This window comes from Myotis yumanensis, unplaced genomic scaffold, assembly GCF_028538775.1.
Source record: "Myotis yumanensis isolate MYYU_CA2020_CCGP unplaced genomic scaffold, mMyoYum1.0.hap1 SCAF_2, whole genome shotgun sequence".
In the NCBI taxonomy this organism is placed as follows: domain Eukaryota; kingdom Metazoa; phylum Chordata; class Mammalia; order Chiroptera; family Vespertilionidae; genus Myotis; species Myotis yumanensis.
In genome coordinates, this window is record NW_027223753.1 from 160712880 (window position 1) to 160737652 (window position 24773).

General features: G+C 38.8%; 1 protein-coding gene across 1 annotated transcript in view; it reads right to left on the reverse strand.

Moving 5' to 3' along the window:
* The window catches only part of HACD2 (3-hydroxyacyl-CoA dehydratase 2), a 67386-nt gene that overhangs the window by 38275 nt on the left and 4338 nt on the right, over positions 1-24773 (reverse strand). Inside the window, exon 3 of the mRNA XM_070406350.1 lies at positions 14501-14519. Within this exon, the coding sequence (XP_070262451.1) occupies positions 14501-14519 (19 nt within the window). The remainder of the gene's footprint in view (positions 1-14500; positions 14520-24773) is intronic.

Sequence of the window (24773 nt, forward strand, 5' to 3'; positions counted from 1 at the left end):
GAGATTGGGTAGGTATAAGAATGAATAGTCCCACCTTGAGAGGCAGCAAGGGAAAGGATGTCCTCAGGGAAAGCCAGATTTCCATTAAGGTAAGAAAGCTGAGAAAATAATCTGAAAAAACAGAGGTGAGTTTGTTTACATTGAAAAAAGGTTCCAAAGCACTACTGCTTCTCCTTCTGGGTTCCTATACTTTGAACTTACTCTTTGGGCAACATTTTTGTCACAATGTGCTTCATGTCCATGTTCTCAATAGAGGACACAACTGGGCCTGCTGATATTTGTACTCTTAGTGCTTGCTTAGTCAGTGCAGGGCCTACCACCCAGTAGAAACTCAATAAATGTTTGGCCAAAACCAGTTTGGCTCAGTGGATAGAGCGTCGGCCTGCAGACTGAAAGGTCCCGGGTTCGATTCCGGTCAAGGGCGTACCTTGGTTGCGGGCATCTCCCCAGTGGGGGGTGTGCAGGAGGCAGTTGATCAATGTTTCTCTCTCATCGATGTTTCTAACTCTCTCCCTCCCTCCCTTCCTCTCTGTAAAAAATCAATAAAATATATTAAAAATAAATAAATAAATAAATGTTTGGAGGTTCTCTGAAGGGCAACTGGGAAGTATGCATTAGTAAATGCCTTAAATTTTGATATTACCTTTGACTTACTTTTAAGAATGTATTCATAGCTCTACAAAGATTTAGCGATAGGCATAGTTATAACCTGCACATTTGAAAACTACCTACATATTCAACAAACTGAGCACTGGTTAAATCTCACAATATGTCTATAAAACGGAATACTGAACACCCTCCAAAAATCTATTCAGATAACACTAACAAATAAGGCCATGCAAAACCTACACCCTCAGCACAACTAAAAGACATAGATGGCTACAAACTCAAATCACCTATAAGTAGAAAAACAGACAGCAAATTCCAGCAGGGCTACCTCTGGAGCTCCCACTAAAACCATTTGTGGAAAGTGAGAAATTTGGAAAAAAGACATGTATGAAAGAAGAGAGAAACCGAGGCCTTATTTGAGCTAAAATCACCGCAGAAAGAGGCAGTCTACCCTAAGTACAGAAACACCTTGTCAATCAGAATCCTAACTATAGGGAATAGACTTCAGTCTGTGGGATTTGAATGGCAATCTCAAAAAGGCACTGCTTCTGGGGAAGAAATGGCTAAAAAAGAAAGGGAAGTGTGCCTTTTGATGACTACATTTTGAAGAAAACAGGGACAAGAGGAAATTTTGACCTCTGTGAAACACACAGGAGCTAAAACAATGGACAATTTCTATCCCTACGGATCTTTTCAAACAAAAAGCCATCCAATGAAGAGATTATCCTTCACCACATTTACAGATAAGTGTTCTCAAAATATAAATCCTATAAACCAACTCAAACTTCCAACTCTATCTACACAATAAATAGATGAAAGCAACTGACAACTATACAAAAGTACTATCAGAAAAAAAATGAAAAAAGGGGATAAAACATTTCAGTCAATCTTGCCCTGGCCAGTTTGGCTCAGTGATTACAGCATCAGCTCATGGACTGAAGGGTCATGGGTTCAATTTCCAGTCAAGGGCAGGTACCTCGGTTGCATGCTTGATCCCTGGCCTCGTCTGGGTGTATGCGGGAGGCAACAGATTGGTGTGTCTCTCTCACATCAATGTTTCTCTTTCTCTTTCTTCCCCGCCCCCCGCCCAGCCTCATCCTTCCTCCCTTCCCCTCTCTAAAAATCAATGGAAAAAATATCCTCATGTGAGGATTAAAATAAATAAAGAACCAAATAGAAATTCTGGAGCTGGATAACACAATGACTGAACTCAAAAATTCCATAGAGAATTACAACATCAGACTCAAGCAGAAGAATCATCGAGCTTGAAGACAGGTCATCTGAAATTACATGGTCAGAGAAACAAAATGAAAAAGGAGTTAAAATAAACGAAGAAAGCATATGGGACACCATCAAGTTAACCAATACACACATCATGGAGTTCCCAAAGGAACAGAGGAAGAAAAAGAGGTAGAAAGGTTATTTGAAAAAAAAATGCCAGCTGGTGAGGTTTAGCAGTTGAGCATGACCCAGGAACCAAGAGGTCATCAGTTAAATTCCCAGTCAGGACACATGCCTGGGTTGATCCCCAGTAGGGGCATGTAGGAGGCAGCCAACTGATAATCTCTCATCAATGTTTCTATCTCTCTATCCCTCTCCCTTCCTCTCTAAAATTCAATAAAAACATATTTTTAAATAATAATAATGACAGAAAAGTTCCCTAATCAGGAGAGGGAATGAAAATCCTGATCCATGAACCCCAATGAGATTAAATTTAAAGAGCTCTTCACTGAGATATATACTAATCAAACTCTCAAAAGTCAAAGACAATTCTGAAAACAGCAAGACAAAAGCAACTCAGCATGTACAAGGGAACTAGCAGTAAATTTCTCAGCAGAATGCTTGAAGGCCAGGAGGTAGTAGGATGATATGTTCAAAATGTTGAAAGAAAAACTGTCAAACAAGAATATTGTACCAGGCAAAGCTATCCTTAAGTGAAATAAAGATTTTCCTTGGTAAAAAACTATGGGATTCATTCCCACTAGACATGTCTTAAAAGAACTGCTAAAGGGAATACTTCACATTGAAATAAAGGGACACCAATAACATGAAAACATAGAAGTATAAAACTCACTATTAGAGGTAAGAATATAATCAAATTCAGAACACTGAAGTATTGTGATGGTGGTACATGAATCACTTTAAACTCTAGTATAAAAGTTAAAAGATAAAAATATTCAAAATAACCGTAGCTACAAAAATGTTTAAATGATACAAAATATGTAAAACATATAAACTGTGACATCAATAAAGTAAAAAGTCGGGAAAGAAGTCAAAGTATAGAGTTTTGGTATGCAAAGTTAAGTGGTTATCAGCTTAAAAGAGACTGCTATAAGTGTAAGATGCTTTATGTAAACCTCATAGTTACCACAAGGAAAAACACGTTCAGGAGATACACAAAAGAAATCAAAGGTTTCTATAAAAAAAAATCATCATATCACAAAGGAAGACAGCAAGAGAGGAAGAAAGGAACTACAAAACAGAAAGCAAAGAACAAAATGGCAATGGTAATAATCTCAATAATTACTTAAAATGAAAACGGATTAAAATTTGCAATCAAAAGATATAGAGTTGCTGAATTTAAGAAAAAAGGTCCAACTATATGCTGCCTATAAGAGACTCACTAAAAGTGAAAGACAGAAAAAAGATATCCCATGCAAATGGTAACCAAGAGGGAAAAAAGGTGGCTAAATTATATCAGAAAAAATAGGCTTTAGGTCAAAAAGTGTCACAGAGAAAATCATTATATAACGATAAAAGGGTCTACTGATCAAGAAGATATAACAATCTATAATAATAACAGTGTAATATGCTAATTAGACCAGACAGCGAAATGACCTTCCGGACAGAGCTGCAGCAGCAGGGCTGAGGCAGAGGTGGTTAGGGGTGATCAGGCAGGCAGGTGAGCAGTTAGGGGTGATCAGGCAGGCAGGCAGAGTGGTTAGAGGTGATCAGGCAGGCAGGCGAGCGGTAGGGGCAATCAGGCAGGCAGGCGAGTGATCAGGGGTGATTAGGCAGGCAGGTGAGTGGTTAGGGGCAATCAGGAAGGCAAGCAAGCAGTTAGGAGCCAGCAGTCCTGGACTGTGAGAGGGATATCTGACTGCCAGTTTAGGCCCGATCCCCCAGGGGTCCCTGCAGGATTGGGCCTAAACTTCAGTCAGACATCCCCGAGGGGTCCCAGATTGTGAGAGGGTGCAGGCGGGCTAAGGGATCCCCTGCTTCCAGTGCACTGGGCCTCTAGTTGTAAATATATATGCACCCAACATCAGAGCACCTACATATATAAAGCAAATATTAACAGAGCTAAAGGGAGAACTAGTCAATAATACAAATGTAGGGGACTTCAATATCCCACTTTCAACAGTGCATAGATCATCCTGACAGATAATCAATAAAGAAACAGCAAACATTAGAGACCAAATGAATCTAACATACACATACAGAACATTCCATCCAACATCATAAGGATATACAGTCTTTTCAAGCACACACAAAACATTATCCTGAATAGATCACATGTTTGGCCACAAAACAAATGTTAAAAATGTAAGAAGAGTAAAATTACATCAAGTATTTTATCTGACCCCAATGGCATGAAATTAGAAACCAGTAACTGGAGTAAACTTGGAAAATTAGAAATCAAAGTAGAAATTAACAAATATATTGAGACAAATGAAAATGGAAACAAACACAACATACCAAAACTTATGGGATGCAGCATAAACAGATCTCAGGGGAAGTTTATAGCAATAGCACTTATAAAATGAAAGAACACCTCAAATAAATACTTTATACTTCATGGAACTAGAAAGAGAGGATCAAACTAAACCCTAAGTTAGCAGAAGAAAGGAAATAATAAAGAACAGAGCAGAAATAAATAAAATAGAGACTAAACAACTGAAAAGATCAATAAAACTAAGAGCCGATACTAATGTCTATAATGAAAATCCCAAAGAATATACAAAAATACTCCTGGAACTAATAAACAAGTAAAACAAGGTTGCAGATACTAAGCCAATATATGAGTCAATTACCTTCCTATATAGTAGCAATGAATAGCTGGAATTTGAAATTAAAAAAAAAAATTATAACAATATTTTAAAAAGAAATACTTAGGTATAAACCTAAGAAAACAGGATTTGTATGTGGAAAGCTGCAAAAACAGTGATGAAAAAAATCAAAGAGCTAAATATATGGAGAGCTAGTCCATGTTTGTGAATTGACTATTGTGAAGATGTCAATTCTTCCCAATTTGACCCATAGATTCAACACAATCTCAATAAAAATCCCAGAAAACTATTTTGCAGATTTTAATGAACTGGTTCTAAAGTTTATATGGAAAGATAAAAACCTGCACAAAACTGAAGAAAAAAAAACACGAAGTTGGAGGACTTAACACTACCACATTTCAAGACACTATAAGCAAGACAGTGTGGTACTGGCAAAATAATAGACATATAGACCAACAGAATAAAATAGAGAGCCCAAAAATAGACCAACACAAATACAATCAACTGATAAATGACAAATGCACAGAGATAGGATAGTCTTTTCAATAAATGGTGCCAGAACAATTAGATGTCCACATGCAAAAAATAAAAATAAAAATGAACCCAGACATCCTGGACATCTTTCACAAAAATTAACAAAAATCAAAATGGATCATAGACATATTTGTAAAATGCTAAACTATAAAATTCTGAAAAAAAAAATACAGGAGAAAATTTAATTTTTGTGATGTTGGGTTTGGTAATAAATTCTTAGATACAACACCAAAAATACAATGCATGAAAGATAATATCAATTAAGCTGGACTTTATTAAAATTAAAAACTTGTGTTTTGTGAAAAATACTATTAAGAGAATAAAAAGACAAGTCATAGACTGAGAAAAAATATTTGCTAAACACATATCTCATAGGTTTGTATCTAAAATATGGTAAGAATTATTAAATCTAAAGAAAATAACTCAATTAAAAAATGGGCAAAAGACCTGAACCAAAAATCTGAAGCTACCTCACCAAAGAAGATACAGATGGCAAATAAGAACACAAAAATATGTGCAACGTATGTCATTCAAGAAATGAAAATTTTAAAAAAAGGATACCACTACTACACATGTTAGAATAAATTCCAATATATCAATTGGGACAAAGAAGTGAAGCAAAAGGAACTCTCATGCATTGCTGATGGGAATGCGAGTGGTACTGCCACTATGGAAGACAGTTTGGCAGTTTTTTACAAAGGTAAACATAATCTTACTATACAATCCAACAATTGTGCTACTAGGTATATACTCAACTGATTTAAAAATGCATATTTTTTTTGTCCACACAAAACCAGCACACAAATACTTACAGCATCTTTATTCATAATCATCCCACAGTGGAAAAACCAAGAGGTCCTTCACAATGGGTAAATGTAAACTGGTACATACATACAATGAAATATTCCAAAATAAAAGGGAATAAGCTATCAAGCTTTCAAAGACATGGATGAATCCTAAATGCAAGCTGCTAACTGAAAGAACATACTGAGATAGGAACTGTTATTAAAATTTAAATTATCAGTGGAAATATATCCTATATAATAAAAGGGTAGTATGCAAATTGTCCCCTCAACCAGTTCTTCCTCTCTTTAAAAAATCAATAAAATATATTTAAAGAAAAAAAGTTAACTGAAAATTAAAAAATAATCTCATTTTAATTTTAAATATACCTTATATCCAATAATTAAGAAATATTTATAAGATAATCTCCTTTGGGACAATGTGGAAAGTTCCAGGTTTTCATTACCTTAAATATTAATCATAAGAAATCAGACAGTGATAAGAAAACATCCATTTCTCTTTTCTCTGGTTAACTTACTCCTCAGTTTTTGCTATTATTCGTTACTGCCTGTTTTTATTAGAATTCTTAAGTTCTGTAATTTCCAAGAGAAAAAAAATCTTACACAAGGGTGCCATCTAGTGATGATAGTGTGCAAATGTATGCTATAAAAAATGTGTCGATATATGTGTGTGCTCTATCTCCCATCCCAATTCTGCTTTGGCTTTTAAAATGCATTGCAAAGAAAAAATGTACTAAAACTACTGTACTCATTTAATCACTTAGCATACCCTGCTTTTATATTACTACTGAACTGACATTCGTCTCTGAAGTGACAGCATAGTTAACAGTTTCATGGAATTTCAGAACATCCAGCTGAAAGGAATGCTAGAGACCATCTACTACCTAGTCCAACCCCCAAAGGATGGACAACTAAGGCCCAGACGATGTCTGACTTGTCACACAACTAGTAGTATTTGTCGTAGCTTTGTTCCTGATGGATTGCACAGCAAGATATTATCTTGTTTATAAACATTTTAAATAGCTCAATAACAGGTTCCCATTCAAACCTGCAAGGCAGGCCCAGGGTAAAATTCCCTGGTCCAGGCTCCCTTCATGGCTTTCCCTTCTGAACTCTAAGTGGGCACAGAAACCCTCAGGTGTTATGTTTTGTCCAGTAATCATCAGTGGAAGAGCTGCTACAGCTTACTGAGTGCTTGCTAGGTGCCACGTGACGTGCATGAGCTGACTGTGTCTCCCACCTTCCCTGCTTAGGCACATTGGGCTTGTAATGAGCATGTCCTATTTCTCCCTTCCCTTCATCTTTGCACATTCACACAGAGCAGGAAACAATTAACAGAGCTGAGCATTCCATGCAAAGGAAATTATACATACAAAATTATGGTGTTATAAAAAGGCGAGCTGTATTCAGAGAATGGGGTTTGAAGCTTTGGGTATCAGGGGAAGATGCAGGTGCTAAAACTATCCTTCCTCTTCTCTCCCTGTCTAGAAGGGAGGAGGTACAATTTGATCAGGAAGCAACACAGTAAACAAAGAGCTAAGGCAGACGGAGACAGAGCCAGGCTGATCTGAAGAGTTTGACTGATTAGGGAGATTATGGTCACATGGTCTTGATACAGAGCTCTGGTGTCAGGATTGGAAAACCAAAGTACTGATCAAATGACAAGGGTGGAATTGCAAGGAGGTGAACGTTGACTTTGGCAACCTTGTACCCAGGTCTCTAACCACCCAGGCCTCTTCAGGAGTGAGCATTAGAAGCCCCTCAATAGTGGAGACAGGCTGGCCTGCTGGGAAAGATTATGTCCACTTTTCCAGCTCAAAGGCATCTCCCTTCCTCCTGCCTTTACGGCCCCAGGCAGAAAGCAATGTCTGAATCTGAATCAGAAAGAAATGTTTTTTATTCACATTTGTGAGCGGGCTTGAGGAAGGGGGTCCCCAGAGTTGAGCATGCTATGAACAGGAGAGAAGAGAGCCAGCAAGGTCAACTTCCAGCAACAAAAACGGAGTTAGCTCCCAGGGACCAGGAACTCATACTTTAGGAATATGACTATCTTTATACTGTTTGTATTTTTGAGATTTATTCCCTTTATGTTCTATTTGGTAAAGTTCATTTTTTAAATGTCAACTAAGCAAAGTGGACCAAAGAAAGCAGTTTTTGTCCAAAGAAAGCAGTTATATTTTTGTGCTCAGGTATCCGAGGGCTGGACAAGGGGTGAAAGCAGGATCCCAGGGGGTAAATCCAGAGGCATTAACCTTCCCTTGGGAAGCCTCCCTTCCAAGCTCTTTTCTGCTAAAACATGGAGGGCTCCGTGTCTGGTTTTAATAAGTGACAGCAGTTCCTGTACAGTAACACACTGCAAATGACTGACAAAGATTGGCCCTCTCAAAGCGGGGTGCGGGGTGCGGGGAAGGGGATGTTGCAGTTTACAGAGGATTTAGTTCAATCGAATTGGTGGGAGGGAAAACATTGCTGGTAGGAGATGGGTCTTCTGGGGCTTGTCTCACAGCAGCTGCTCTCCTTCCTTCCTGGCACCATTTGCTAGCACCTGTGTGAAAACCAGCCTAATGCACATGCTGCCTACTAATATTAAGGTGACTGTGAATTTCTTAAAATGTACCTGCGAAAAATAATTAAATAAAAGGTGTCATCAGTTTGAGAGAGGAGTGCAAGCTGGCACAGACAGCAAATATTTGAAACCACAAATCCAGACTGTCCAAGTGAAAGGCCTTTGTCCTTGTCTGTTGATGAAATCAAAGTGCCAATATTCAACTTTAGACATGACTATGACTAAAGCGGGCTATGACTGAGCTCCTATTCAGATATCTGTTCTACAGTTTTCAATCAAAAGAGAACTTCCAGTTATTTATATTGACATTATAATTTCCAACAAGAAAGTTCACACATGCACAATGTCACATCTTGCCAAGAATATCTTTAGCTCCAGTCCTCCTACCTCTAATTTCCATCCCAACAATGTTACCTGAAAACCACCTCTTATTCCACATGGTTCTTCCACAATATAATAATCTTGAAGACAACATGAAAAAATAGATTATACTTCTTTCAATACAAACTGTTCCTCATGAATAAAGAAAGCACAACTCCTCTTTATCTTCTTGTGAAAGACATGTCTCAAAGTGGGTTTCTAAAAAAAAAATTCCCATTTCCAAAAAGAGAACTATTGCATAAAGCATTACAAATCTTATGTTTAGGGGTTGCAACCATAGCATTTGAGAAATCTTGCCCTTGCATTATCAATAAAGAACTATCAACCTACTTTGACGAAGTTGAGGCATAGGAACCTATTCACAAGGGCAGAGGCTTGACTTCCTCACAAAAATTCCTCTCAGATGAAATTTTAATTACTGTTTCTAGAGGCTATTTTTGCCAAGTTGCATTGTCACAACCATGACCAAGAAGCAACTGCAACTCATCCTAAGAATAAGTGGCCCTGAATTACATTGTAATGGTAATTTAAGAAGAATAAGAATTTGTAAAAATTACATTTATAGAAATATTAGACATTACGTTAGGGACAGAATAAAACTTTTAACATTCTATAACATGACACTGCTTTAGTTAGTTACACTACCATTCTATTGGGCAGTTTTCAACATCACCTTGTTTCAATATCACGTTGCACTGCTTTTCATGCATTGTCCCATTTCATTTTTACAACATCCTATGAGATAAGTATTATTATCCCCCCTTTATTCATGAAGAAATGAAGGTACACAAAAGCCGGATTACTGCCTAGAAGTCACACAGCTAGTAAACAATTCGGGTCTGACTGAAGACCAGACTTTTCACTGAACAGCAACTAAAGGAAAAACATCTCCAGACTCTATAGCAAGTTTCCAAAAGACCAAGTTGTTACAGTGAAAACTTTTAGAAAGCCACAGGAAAATAAACTATTATTCCCAAAATAAACTTAAGTTGTTTGAGTAAAATATAAAGCATTACCTTAGGCCAGCAATTTTCAACCAGTGAGCCACGGCAAGTACACTGGTGTGCTACAATAACTTTTAGAACATGCAATACCTGACTATTTAGTCAGGGGCACTGACCTCTTTTCCCTTAGATTGTCAAATAAAAAAATGACAATAGCTGTTCAGTGTGAATGAATAAAAATTATACCTATATTTTTTTGTCAGATAGGCAATATATATATATTGTTGGTATGCCACAGAATTTTAGTAATTAGTTTATGTGTGCCTTGAGATGAAAAAGTTTGAAAATCACTGCCTTAGGCTAATGTTAGAAACAGTCTACTATTATTCTCATTAATGTTTTTAAATGAAAACATTTTGGAATAAGTTTTGGAAATTTTCACCAGAATTTGATGAGTATGATCAAATGTTCATTGAGTCCCCACTAATGAATAATAGTCACCCTATGTTATTATTATTAGGTGCCATGTTAGGTATTTGGATATAGAAATCCTTAAGAAAGTTCTCATTCTCAAAAAATTTAGTGGTGTTGGTAGATACAAGTACAGTGTCAAACCATAATACACTGTGGAAAATATAATAAAGAGTAAGGTGTAAAATGTTACAGAAAAAGTGAAGAATGATAACTAATCTAGCCAGTGGGTGGTAGGGGAGTTTATGGGAGTGGGGGTGGAAGAGTAGCAAACAGTTGTCAGATGCAGGGGGTGGGCTGTTCATTCTAGGTAGAGTGCAAAACCTGGGCACCGACTAGAAGCAGGAAGTAGTGCATGTAACGGGAGGACCCACAAGAAGGTTAGGGTTGCTGGAGCATGGAGCAGGAGGCAGGAAATGGTCACAGGCAAGGGTGGGGAGGGCGGCAGAAACAAATCTTGATGTTTAAACGAGTGAAGTATTTTAAGAAGGAAAGTGACATGCTCAGAATTATCCTTTAACTAAATCCCTCAAGGTTTGTCTGAAGCATGGACTTGGAGACACAGAGCTGTGGGTGTAACTCCTGGCTATAGAGCTTATTAGCTGTATGAACTTTAACAAGATATAAAACCTTCTAAGTCTCAGTCTTGTCAACTGTAAAATGGGAAGTAAATGAGACATTGAATGTAAAGCACTGGAACATAGTAAATGTTCAATAAATGGTAGCTCTTATTATTATCTATACTAATAATAGCCTAGATGGCATCACGCCCTCACGTTGTCACAAGATGGCCGTCACAAGATGGCTGCACGCACAGCGGAGCCTGGGGGTCCTGCGGCTCTGCACAGCATGGAAGAGGCTGGTCCCAGCAGAGGAGGTGGGTCGTGGCAGGGGAGGGCAGTTGTGGGCGATCAGGCTGGCAGGGGAGGGCAGTTGTGGGCAATCAGGCCGGCAAGCAGAAGCAGTTAGGGGTAATCAGACAGGCAGGCAGGCGAGAGGTTAGGAGCCAGCAGTCCCGGATTGTGAGAGGGATGTCCAACTGCCGAGGGGTCCCAGATTGGAGAGGGTGCAGGCTGGGCTGAGGGCAACCCCACCCCCCACCCCGTGCATGAATTTTGTGCACCAGGCCTCTAGTTAATATTATAAGCCTAGAAGTTCAGAGGCTCATACAGAGTTCAGATGAGATATACTGAGATCCTGAGTAGGGGTAAAATAAACAGGACAACCTGAGATTTAGGAGACAGAATCAACAAGACTTGATAACCAGGTTATAGAAGTGTGGTACTTGAGAAAGAGGCACCACTAATGAGCACTAGATCTAGGAAGAGTGACTGAATGGCTGGTGACTGATGGTGCCCCTGACAATATGGGAGGCAGAACAAGTTTGGGAGTCTGATTTGTATTGGGTAGGAGGTATGCATTCAAGAATAGGTACCCAGATGAGTTTGGAGTCTGAGGTGCAGGTGTCAGGTGTGCTTAGAGTTAGAGAAGCAGATGTCATAAGTATCTCATACCATGAGAAAGGAAGTGATCACCTACAAAGGGTGTGTTCAGTCAGGAGAGCAATGAGCTAGGTCAGACCCTGGGAACACCTACAATTTAGGGGCAAGGAGAGCAAGAAAGGCCCCAAAGAAAGAAAAGAACCACAGAGGACAAGAAAAGCCAGGGGGGGCTCTTTATAATGAAAGCTAAGGGAGCAGGATCTCACAGAGGGAGTCATCAATGGGGCCCAATGTAGTTCAGAAGTCCAGAGAGTTCCATGTGTCCTTGGAATTTAGCAGAAACGGCTGCTGATTTTATTTTTTTTAAATATATTTTATTGATTTTTTACAGAGAGGAAAGGAGAGTGATAGAGTTAGAAACATCGATGAGAGAGTAACATCGATCAGCTGCCTCCTGCACACCTCCTACTGGGGATGTGCCCGCAACCAAGGTACATGCCCTTGACCGGAATCGAACCCAGGACCCTTCAGTCCGCAGGCAGATGCTCTATCCACTGAGCCAAACCAGTTAGGGTACAGCTGCTGATTTTAGACCAGAGGGCAATTTTAATATGACAATGAGGACAAAGCTTGACTATATGGTTAAAGTATAACTGGGAGTGAGGAAGTAGAAAGAGTCTACCATAAACTATGTAAAATTTCTGAAGAGGAATTGTATAGCTGTAAAGGAGTAATGTAGGGTTAGAAGTTAGGTCAAAAATTATTTTTATAATGGAACACTGAGCATTTTGTGAGCTGAGAAGGAAAAGGTAGATGACAAAGGGTGATGATACAGGAGATAGAATTGCTGACAGAACAAGGTCTTTGAGGAATAGGAAGGCATTTTTAAGCATCTACTGTGAACAAACCATCAGAGCAGAGTGTGACACGGATGCTGGTCAGTGGAATGCCTTCTGCAAAAGGACCACAGAGGGGCTGACTGCGAGTTTCCTGAACCTAAGCCTGTGCCTGCTTACCTCTGCCCAACATGGTGTCTGGCACCCACCTGCTGGGCATTCAATGATGTTCTTGGTATGCATGAATAAAAATTCTTGTCAGAAACATTTGCAGGGGGAGAAATTTGATAAAGAGATATGAGAATATATTCTAAGACAAAGGGAATGTGAACACTAATACAATGAACTATTAACTATAATAATAGTACATGTGCTGAGAAAACATACGCATCTAAGAGCTTTCTGGGCAGCTGAAGGCTGAGTTTGGGAGAATGGTGGCACAGGGTTCAGAATTTAGAGAAGGCCTGCAGTGGTTCCAGAACTCTTTCTGGCCAAATATATCTCCCAATCTTCAAGCTTAGGCTTAAAATTCATTTAACCAATTTAAGGGACAATTTTTTTCATCTCAAAATTATAGATAAAGGATTAAAGAGGAAATGTGTGTGAGATTATATATTAGCTAAAGCCCATTCACCACAAAATCAAATCCGTCAGATAGATTCTGGCTCAGAAGGGTCTGGGTCCAAGCAAGGTTCCACCTTTTACTGGCTGTGTGTCCTGGGCCAGGTCCCCTAATCTTCTCTGGGACAGTGGACCCTGTGATAGAGGAGTCCCCAAGTCCTTTTCAAATCAATTGCTCAAAGGTTCTGAAACAGCGAATCTTAAACTTCTGTGATCACATACTCTTCTGAGAATCTAAATGAAAGCTATGAATTCTACCTACCCAGCCGCAAAATAAACACAGACACATGCATATAAAATTCTGCAGATCACTTGAGAAACCCCTGACTGTAGATTTTCCTCCTAGTGGAGGAATAGCCAGGGTGCAACTCTTTATAATGATGCTTTGTCTTCCTGAAAAGTACTGGGGCCAGGTATCCATGCAAGACCCATGGCGGACAATTTGTTGTGTGTCCACCTGAACTGTATGTTTCCTCATCTCTGAAGTCCAAGTGTGGCACCCTGAATATATTAAGAACACTCTTAATTTGTGAATCATAATGGCTTGGATGCAGAGGTCTCGAGGTTTCAGACCTTCGGTGCTTCTGAATGAGCCCAGCTGCAAATCTTCCCTTTGAGAATCAAGACTGGAAACATAGCAACCGCTATAGGCCTACTACACAGGGTCTGCCAACTTTCCAAAATTGACTTCCATTTAATTAATGGGGTTTAGCACCACAGACTATAAACTATGACTCATTCCAGAGCAGAATTTGATGGCTCTTCCCTGCCCCCACCCAAAAAACACATTGTATCTGCTTTCAGTAGAAATCCCTTACATTTATATAACCTTTTATATATTTACTGGTTTCCAATCCCTCTCACATACATTAAATATTCATTTGGGAGGTAGGCAATATATGCAGTACTCCCATTTTAAAGGTAAGAAAAGAGAATATAACATTTAAGTGATCACAGAAAGGGCTTTCTATAGCACCAGGACCGCAAGTCACATTTTTGTAAATATGATACTTTTTCTTTATGAGCCTTGTAACAAGAAGGTAGGAGAGGCCTCTTTAAAGTGACAGAGCAAAATAGCTATGACATTTAATAAAATGTTCAGTGATAACATCTAAATAGTACTTATGATTTTAGAACCTGAAACCCACACCAATTGAAGCAATTTTATACATAATAAAGTTTCAATTTTTTTCAATATTCAATAAGAATCAAACCAGCCTTTGATGATTTTTTAAAAAAGCAGAATCCACTGTATACAATAAGGGGGATAATTCTATACTTACCTACTGCACAATGTAAAATCTAGAGGAAAAAAGGAGGGAAAAAGAAAATTAGCAGAGATCAAGAATATTATATAGCTTTATTTCATATAAACTAGCCTTTCAGTAAGAATACAGCAGTATCTGCCAGCAGTATTAAATCTGAAAAACAAGCATTCCATTTTTCAACTTGGATAGGGGCTATTTAACAAAATGTAAATTCTTGTTCAGTTTTTTGTTTGTTCATTTTTAGTTTATCTATGGAAGATTTCCAAAGAAGCAAATCTCACCCAGTAGTCAGATATCAAGGACTCTTCTATAATATGTAAGTTATAAGAGCAGTAAGTGTATGTCTCTCATGTCTCACATTCTACAGAACAGAACTGTCACAGACTAGAGAACACAAGGTCAGAAAAGCCTTTGTTGGCACCTTTTGCCTGGCAGGCCCTTCAACATAGACATTCATTCTACAAAGCTCCACCCTTCATTCCTATCTTGTCTCATTTCATGACCTCATTACAGGGATGTTCCTGGTTTAATCTCTAACTCTACATCTCTTTGAGCTCCAGGCCCACATTCCAAACTGCCTTTGAAATCTCCAGCTGTACCAGCAGCAGTTCAAACACAGCATGCCTCAATGGTAAGCACACCGACCTCCAATCTCTCAGGTGCAACTCTTCTTTCCTTCCTCTCAACCCCTAGTCAAACTGGTTTCCAAGTACTGCCAGTACTTCTGGCATCTGTCTTCCCTGTTATTTTTTAATTCCAGTGCCTGGGATGAGAATGCTACCTCTTCATCTCAATGGCCATCCAACGAGCCAATTAGGTTCTTCTAAATCCCCTTCTAATTACTCCTATATAGGGTATTGCTTTAACCCTGGTGGTGGTGGTAAAGAAATAATTTGAAGCCCTCTATAAGACTGATTTAATGATCAAAGCTTTTCTAAATGATAAGACTTCTCAGCAATTGTAGTGCATTGTAGAATTACATTTCTCTAGCAGTCTTTGTGTTGTTTGACCCTAACAATTACCCTGGTAGATAGGCAGGACAGATAGTTCTACATTCAGACCAGAAAACCAAGGCTGAGAGAGACTACACAACTTGCCCAAGGTTGTAAGTGATGTTTAGAATCAAGAACCTAGGTTTTATATCTACTCTATTGGTTTTTCTGTCATAGTATTTCCTTGTACATTATTCATTTTATTATCTACAGAGGCCACAATTTGACAAGACTTATCTAAAACATGCTTAATAAGACAGCTCAAAAACTATTACAGTAGTCCCCCCTTATCCATGGTTTCAATTACCCATAATCAACTGCAGTCTGAAAGTATTAGAAGGAAAAATCCAGAAGTAATTAATAAGTTTTAAACTGTGCACTGTTCAGAGCAGTGTGATGAAATCTCTCTATCCCACTCTGTTCTGCACAGGACGTGAACCATCCCTTTGTCCAGCATTTTCACACTGTATATGCTACCTATCCATTACTTAGTAGTGATCTGGGCTATCAGATTAACTATTGTGATATCAAAGTGCTTGTGTTCAAATAACCCTTCTTTTACTTAATAATGGCTCCAAATCACAAGAGTAGTGATGCCGGTAATTCAAATATGCCAAAGAGAAGCCATAAAAAGCTTCCTTTACATGAAAAGGTAGGTATGTATAGGAAAAAACACAGTAGATATATAGGGTTTGGTACTATCTTCAGTTTCAGGCACCTACTGGGGATCATCCCCTGCGGACAAGGGGAGACTACGATATTTCACTAAGTTGTTTTTTGGGGGGAGCATGGTAGGGAAAGCTTAAATTAAAATATCAGGCTGCATGAATTTGTTTATAACTAGGAAGAGAAAATAATTACTATTCTGCAAATCTTATCATCTTTCCCTAAAGAAAACACTGCTAAGAATCTCAAATGTATGAATATCACGATATGAGCTGAACCTCCTGCTGCAAAGTTGAAGAAAGCGAAAAGATATATGTAGGTTATTAAAATGAGAAATGGAAGACATGGATGAAAAGGATACTTGAAAACTTATTCTATCCATGTATGTGGCAAGACATCCAGGATGCTGATTAACAATAAGACTTTGCAGGAAAAGGGATATATAGTGCTTAAGGACTATCATGTTTTCTTTACATGATGAATCAGTGAGTCTTAGTCCTATTAGGCCCAATCTCCCCTTTTTTAATCACATATATTTTATAATGCCTCCTTTACTAACCTGAAGTGCAATTCATAGATGATATAACCTACCCACACAAAAAAAAAAATTCAGAAAAATACAATGTTCTAACTGATTTGTAAAGAAGAAATAAAAAAGTAATTTTTTAAAAAACATGTATTTCAGCATATAAATATATGGGGACAATGCATGACATAATGAAGCAGTCAGATGTATATACCAACTTATAATGAATAAGTTTAAATTTAAAAATATCAGAAACCACCAAAAATATAGTAAAATAGTCCTGGTTGGGTAGTTCAGTTGATAGAGTGTTGTCCCAATATGCCAATGTTTTGGGTTCGATCCCTGGTCAGAGCACATACAAGAATCAACCAACGAATGCATGGATAAGTGGAATAACAAATCCATTTTTCTCTGGTTATGCTTATATGCATGCATACAAGTCCTTTGGTTGATCTCTTACCCCTCCCCTTCTGTCCCCCCACCCTCCCCGGCCTTCCTGCTGTAGTTTGACAGTCTGTTCGAGGCAACTCTAACTCTGTATCTATTATTGTTCAAAAGTTTATAATGGTCTCTATTGAAGTGGTTGTGCGAGGCAGCAATTTCCGGTGTTTACCTATGCCGCCATCTTGGTTTCTCTCCAGGAAGTAGAATATTATTGCAAATCAGCTAGGTCTTATTCATTTTTAAGTGTGGTGTCAAAATAATCCCATAGATTATATCATGGGATGGAGTAAAAAGCAACTATCACAGAAAACATCCTTCTGCCTTGAAATCCTGCTGAGATATTCAATCTGTCTAGTTTGTAAAAAGACCTTGGAATCCATTTTCTTTGATTGGTGTAATAAGGAATAGAAGATGGATCAGAAAACAACAACCAGTAATGCAAGAGGCAATAAAAGCAGCTGTATAATAGGTTGGGGGTAGCTTTAGGATAAAACATAAAAACTATAGCAATCCCCCAAAAGGCAGTAATAAGAAATATTATTAAAATAGTCCATATTAAAGAAATCCAGTAAGACCCCTGCATGTCTCCACTAACTTAATAACTAAAATCTGAACAGGAACTCAAATCTCCTGTTGCATATTTTCAGTGTTTCATTGCTTTTGCAATAACAACACTATTGCACTGAAATCCTTTTCAACTAAATATGCAAGCTGGAAATGCTATAATACCTACAGTACAGAATGTGCCAAGTGAACAAATTACTCAATTATTTGGAGATGACACCTTTATTTCATTTAGGTTCCCTCTTCATACCAGCTGTGGTAGGCAGAATTCTAAAGATAATTCCCCAAGATTCCTTTCCTTGGTTATGCAATTAAACACTAATCTAGGTATTTTGCAAATGAAATTAAAGTCCCAAATAAACTGATTCTAAGGTATGGAGATTATATGGATAGGCCTGACCCCACTATGCGATCCCTTTTCAAGCATGGTTTTCTCCAGCTGGTGGCAGAAGGGGAGGAGTTCAGAGATATTCAAAGAACAAGGATTCTATGAGCCATTGTTGGCTTCAAAGATAGAGGGGGTCATAGGCAAAGATTGGAGAGTAGCTTCTAGGAGCTAGGATGATGATCTCTAGCCTGACAGCCAGCAAGGAAATGGGGACTTCAGACTACAACCACAAGGAACAGGATTCTGCCAACAAGCTAAATGAGCTGAGACACAGATTCTTCCCAAAGCCCCCGAGTCAGCCTGGCTGACACCTTGATTTCTTTCTTGTAAGATCCTGAGCAGAGAACCCAGCCTCCTGACTTACTGAGCCATGGGCTAATAATAAATGAGCATTGTTTAAGTTGCTAAGTTTGTAATATTTTGTTATGCAGCAATAGAAAACGAAGACAAAAACCATCTTCTAACTTAATAAGCTTTTTAACTTCTCATGAAGATGTTTTAGTATTAATATGTACTACAAGACTATCAATTTATCTTTAGAGGGGTTAGCCTGGGGAGAATATACAAAGTTGGGGAGGGGGATGGGGATGCAGAATGAATCTTCACTGAGTTGGACTGTCTAAGGCATTGTAGGATATCTAGCAGCATTCCTATCCATTGTGGTGATCAAAATACCTTCACAATTTTCCAGAGTGCACTATGGAGGGTGGGACTGCTCTTGTTGAGATCCACTGAGAATCACTGAACTAAGCTAAGCATATTTCATTGGGAAAAAAACTTAGAAGACTTGCCAGAGTCAAAATCTCTCTTGAAATTGTGTGGTAAACAGTTCTCTCCTCTTTTTGTCTTAAATCTTTATTGTTGAAAATATTACATATGCCCCCTTTTCCCCCCACTGACCTTTTGAACCCTTATATTTCACCTACTTGCAATAGGCTAATTTTAGTTTTAAATTTTAACCTCAACAACACTAATGCCATTTTCCACAATAGGTTATTCAGAAACATCTTTTCTAAAAAAATTTTCATTGTTAAATTGGCCTTACTTTGCTCACATACTATCATTCTTTCCACTTCATTCTACCCTGATAAAAGCTGAAATATCTCATGAAATTCTATGTGGACATCTTCCAATATGTACTATGGTCTAAAGCTGTACTGCCCAGCTGTTCTATTGTTCAGATTCCACCAATACACATGTGCCTGTTCAAATTTAAATAAAAAGTAAATAAAATTAAAGTTTCTCTATCCCACCAGCCACATTTCAAAGGCTCAATAGCCACATATGACTAGTGGCTACTGTTAACAGACAGCACATATTTGGAATGTTACCACTGCAGAAAGTTCCATTGGACAATACTCAAGACTTGGTTAATTTTATTTGTTTATTATACACTGAGTGGTCAGATTATTATGACCACCTGATGTTTGTAGGCAAATTAGCTATAATTTCGTGCCTAAGTTTCTAGAGGGCCAGACCATTATAAATAGGGAAGGAGGTTGTTTACCATGACAGTAGAAGTGATTTTTTTCTGAAGATATGGGTAAACAACATGATTTAACAGCCTTTGAACGTGTGATATATTTGAACGTGAGTGGCCAAATTATTATGACCACCTGACGTTTGGAGGCAAATTAGCTGTACACTGCATCATATGGGATATGGAAGCCGAAGGCCTGTTCGAACACCTTTGCTGTCTGCAGTTACCAAGATAAAACGTCTCCAGTTCACACATGAACGCAACAATTGGACAGTCAAGCATTGGAAAAAAGTCATGTGGTCCGATAAATCATGTTTCCAGTTGCATCATGCAGATGACAGAGTGAGAATTTGGCGGAAACAGCATGAAAGCATGCATCCCACATGCATGAGTACAACCCTTCAAGCTGGTGGAGGCAGTGTTATGGTTTGGGGCATGTTTTCCTGGCATGATTTGGGCCCTTTAATTCGTGTGGAACAACGTCTGAATAGCACAACATACCTAAATATTGTTGCTGATCAAGTTCATCCTATCATGTTGATGGCATATCCCAATGGAGATGGCTTCTTCCAACAAGACAATGTGCCATGCCACAATGATCGTATTGTGCAGGAGTGGTTTCAAAAACATGAGGGAGACTTTACCTTGCTTAGGTGGCCACCACAATCACCAGATCTCAATCCAATTGAGCATTTGTGGGATGAAGTTAAAAGAGCCATCAGGCAGCTGGTTCCACAACCATCAAATCTCACAGAACTGGATAGCGCTATTCATCAGGCATGGTGTCAGATTCCTCGCATTACCTTTCAACATCTCGTGGAGTCAATGCCAAGAAGAATTGCCTCAGTATTGAAGGCAAAAAAGGTGGCCCAACGAAGTACTGATGGAGTGGTCATAATAATCTGGCCACTCACGTTCAAATATATCCCACATTCAAAGGCTGTTAAATCGCGTTGTTTACCTATATCTTCAGAAAAAAAATCACTTCTACTGTCGTGGTAAACAATCTGCTTCCTTATTTATAATGGTCTGGCCCTCTAGCAACTTCAGCGTGAAATTATAGTTAATTTGTCTACAAACATCAGGTGGTCATAATAATCTGGCCACTCAGTGTATAACAGTTAAATATCCTTTGATAAGGTTCTTTCAAAGTTTCATTACTTTTTGTGGGTGTTTTAAAAATGTCTATCTGTAGGAAATTGCATGGTCTGTTACTAGAAAACTAATGCTTTCTCCTGGCTTCTTGTGGATTTTTTAATTCTTTAAAGTCCAAGGATCCAAAGTGTTTTACTATTACATTTTAAGATCTTCTCTTTTTTGCTGGAAATCACTTATCTTTGTTTTAAGTTTAAAAATTTAACAAATAGATGCCTAGGAAGGGAAGGGATTTCTTTTCTTCAAAAACAGCTCCTATGTGGAACTCTACATGCTCTTTCAGTTCAGAAAAGTTTTCTGTAATTTCCCCCGATTACTTAAGAATTATACATTCCAACCTTTTCTACTTCTGGTAGCCTTACTAATTGACAGACTGCATGCCCTCAATCTGTTTTCTAGATACAATATTGCCTTATTAGTCCATTGAGTTTCACTACTTTTCTATATATTTTGATTTTCTGTTGTTCAGATTCCACTAATACACAATATCTCTGATGTGCTTGGCACTACTATTTTGTAATGTTCTCTTTTACATTTCAATAGTGAATTCTGAAAATTCCCAGTGGCTTCTGCTCTGTAACCTACTTTATCTGAGACCATAACTGGGAACTCCTGCTTTTCTTGAATATTCAGTATCACCTATCTCTCTGCACTAAGGCCTCCCTTCCTGCCCTGACTGCCACCATCAATATTTGCAATCCAAGGCCTGTGGGGGGGGCCTCCTATTTCCCACAGACTCCCCTTTCCCTTCTAATGTTGTGACACTTATTAATTATACCCAAGTTCTATTTTTCCTCTGGTTTTCATGTTTTTGAAGCTGGTTTTTCTAGGTTTGTTGTCATTCCTGCCTATGTTAGCTATTTCCACTATGACTTGCTCTACTGGCTTTTCAGAAATCTCTCTTAGAGGTCTGTTTTCTCAAATCAAGTCTTCAGAATAAAAAGGTAGTTCTGAGAAAGACAAATGTCACATGATCTCACTTACTTGTGGAATCAAATGAAAAAAATGAACTGACCAAAATAAGACCCAAAGCATGGAGGCATGGAACAGACTGACATGCCTCGGTGTGGGGGTTGGGAGGAAGAGAAGAAATAAAACAAAGAACTTATATACTCACTAGAAGCCCAGTGCACAAAATTCCTGCATGGAGGGGGACCTGCACCCACTCCAATCGAGGACTCCTCAGGGGATGTCCGACTGTTGGTTGAGGCCTGATCCCGGTGGTCGGACACACCTCTCACAATCTGGGACTGCTGGCTCCTAACCACCTACCTGCCTGCCTGCCTGCCTAATTGCCTCTAACCCCTCTGCCTGCCTGATCACCCTAACCTCTCTGCCTGCCTGCCTGATCGCCCCTAACTGCCTATGCCTTCCTGCCTGATCGCCCCTTCCCTGCTGGCCTGATCGAGCGCCCAACTGCTCTCCCTTACAGGCCTGATCTCACCCCCAACTGCCCTCCTCTGCCAGCCAATTTGGTTCTGATTGGTCAGTTTCTATGCCAGTCGGTGTCAAAAGCTCCACCTCTTAGGCAGCCATTGGCTCCTTACATTCACCCAGATTTTGTTCTGATCGTCAGTTTCTATAGCCAGTCAGTGTCTCTGGGCCTATCAACGGGGCCTGATCAGAAAGGCAAGGCTGATCAGCAGCCCCGGTGGAGGCCTGGAGAGAAATGGAGGCACGGCTGTTGGCCAGGCAGGGAGAGAAAGAGAGGCAAGTACACCCCTTTTCTAGAAATCACCCCTCCTTTCCAACTTCTATGTAATGAAGGTAACCTTGCTCCTGTAACCTTATTCCAGGATTGGTCCAGGAATAAGATCCTGATTCAAGCTGGATAAATTAGGCCCTTCACTGGGAATGTGGAATTGGGGGTAAGATTCAGTTTCCAACTAGCTGCTCTCTTAATTGCAGGAACTGCAATCTCAGAGGCTTTTCTATTACCATTGTCTGTCATGTAGACGAAGAAACCAAAAAAACTAGTTTGCAAGAAGACAAGAAAGAATTAGAGACAAAGAGAGAGAGAACAGCAGAGGTAAGGGACTGAGCCAGAACTCCTGGGTTCCCTATGGTGCTCCAGTCCCTGACTGCAGGCCAATCCTAGGGCCCAGTGGCATCCCTGCCCTTGGATTCCATGGAACATCCTATATCTTATCATAAATCTCCTTTATTGTGTAAGTTAGTTAAGGAGGTTCTGTAATTTCTAGCCATAGGACCTATTATAATCATCTACCCAATAAGATTTTAAGCTTTTTATTAGCAAAGGCTCAACATCCACAGCACCCATTTACAGCAACTCAAACACATACTTAAATTATCACCCTTGGAATAATTTGAAAACGTTTTCTATAAAAAATACTCAAGACATTCTTAGATGACTATGAACAAAAAAATTAGAAAAGCTATATTATTGTAACACCAAATCAATATATCTTTGCACCCATTTTGCAAAAAAATTATAATTTCCTCAGAAACAAAATTGTCTTTTTGTATTACACCACTACATGCCCATTTGTACTTGCTTGGTAAATGTTTCAAAATCTTTTAAAAGGCAGTGTTATATTTTCCTAAGGTTTGAAGTTCCCAGAGAACAAGTAATCTCTATTTTCTTTTCAAGCAAACACCCACAGAACCTTCTAAATATTCAGCATAGTGACACAATAAGTAGCTGACCTCCCTGCATTCATTTTCTCCTCCTGTAAACAAGCTATACTGTCAAGCACTAATAGTTCCCATAAGAATAACCCATCTTCAAATACTATGCACATGTATTTATTGTACAATGTAAGTTGGGGGGACAATATAACACTCTCAAGCGACAACACAGGCAGTGTAGTTTTAGTAAGGCTGAGGAGTCTCCTGTAATCACTGCTAATTCTCTGCATATTCCTGGGGGTCTTCACTTCATTATGCAGAGTTCTTTCCCCAAAAAGCAAACCCAGGATTTGCCACCTATTTGCTTCTCAGTGGGAATAACAGATAAACAAAAAATTCAAATTATTTCCTTAAATCCCTGTTTAAAATTCAATAGGGATAACCCTAGATTAATCCTTCAAAGTCTAAGATTTGATTCCTGAGTGGATTTTGTATCATACTATTTAATGTCACCATCTTTCCTAAGATATACTTAGGAAATTTTTTAAATAATATCTCCAATATTGTAAAGTCTTACAGAGATAGAATCCCCTTTAAATTATTAAAGTATTCCAACTTTTTTTTTTTAACCCTCACCCAAGGATATATATTTATTGACTTTAGAGCAAGGAAGGGGAAGGGAGGGCAAAAGAGAAACTTCACATGTACTCAGACTGAGGATCAATCCTGCAACCTGGGTATGTGCCCTAACTAGGAATCAAACCCACGACTTTTCAGTGTACAGGATAACACTTCAACCAACTGAGCCACACTGGCCAAGGCAAAGTATTCCAACTTCTTGCTGTATTAAGGACTGGATCAGTTTCTGATGGTTTTGATCCAAACTTGCTTCTTTATAGCCTGACAATATTGTGTTGACAATTACTACTGCCCCTTCCAAAAAAATTGCAAGACTCCAAGTTCAAAAAGTGGCCCACACTAGGATTTTCTGGTTTCCTCAGACTCAAACTATTAGAGCAGGAAAGAGCTTTGGAATGCTACTTTAACCTAATTATTTTACAAATGAGAAAACGGGACAAACAAGAGATAAATGACTTGCCCAAATTCACAATGAAATAGGTAAGACCAGCATACTTAGAATACGGGCACTCTGACTCCAGTTGGAACTCATTTCATCATACCATCTTCCAAAACTGTGTAAGTATACAGTATTGAAATCTCTCTGCCTCCTGAGAGGAAAGAACAAAAACTACAGTTTTCTGCTTACAAATGAGAGGGTGAGAGGCTGAGGTGTCACATCTTATTTCATGGAGTAAATATTTTCTTAAATATCCTTCCGAATGTTATAATGGGCTTGCCCTGTAGGCTAAGTAAAATGAAATGAAATAACAAATCTCTTCAACCAGAAGGTTTTTCACCATAATAAACTTTTGGTAGCTATTGACTTTGTGTGCCCAAAGCTACCCCCATTTCCCCTTTCCTAG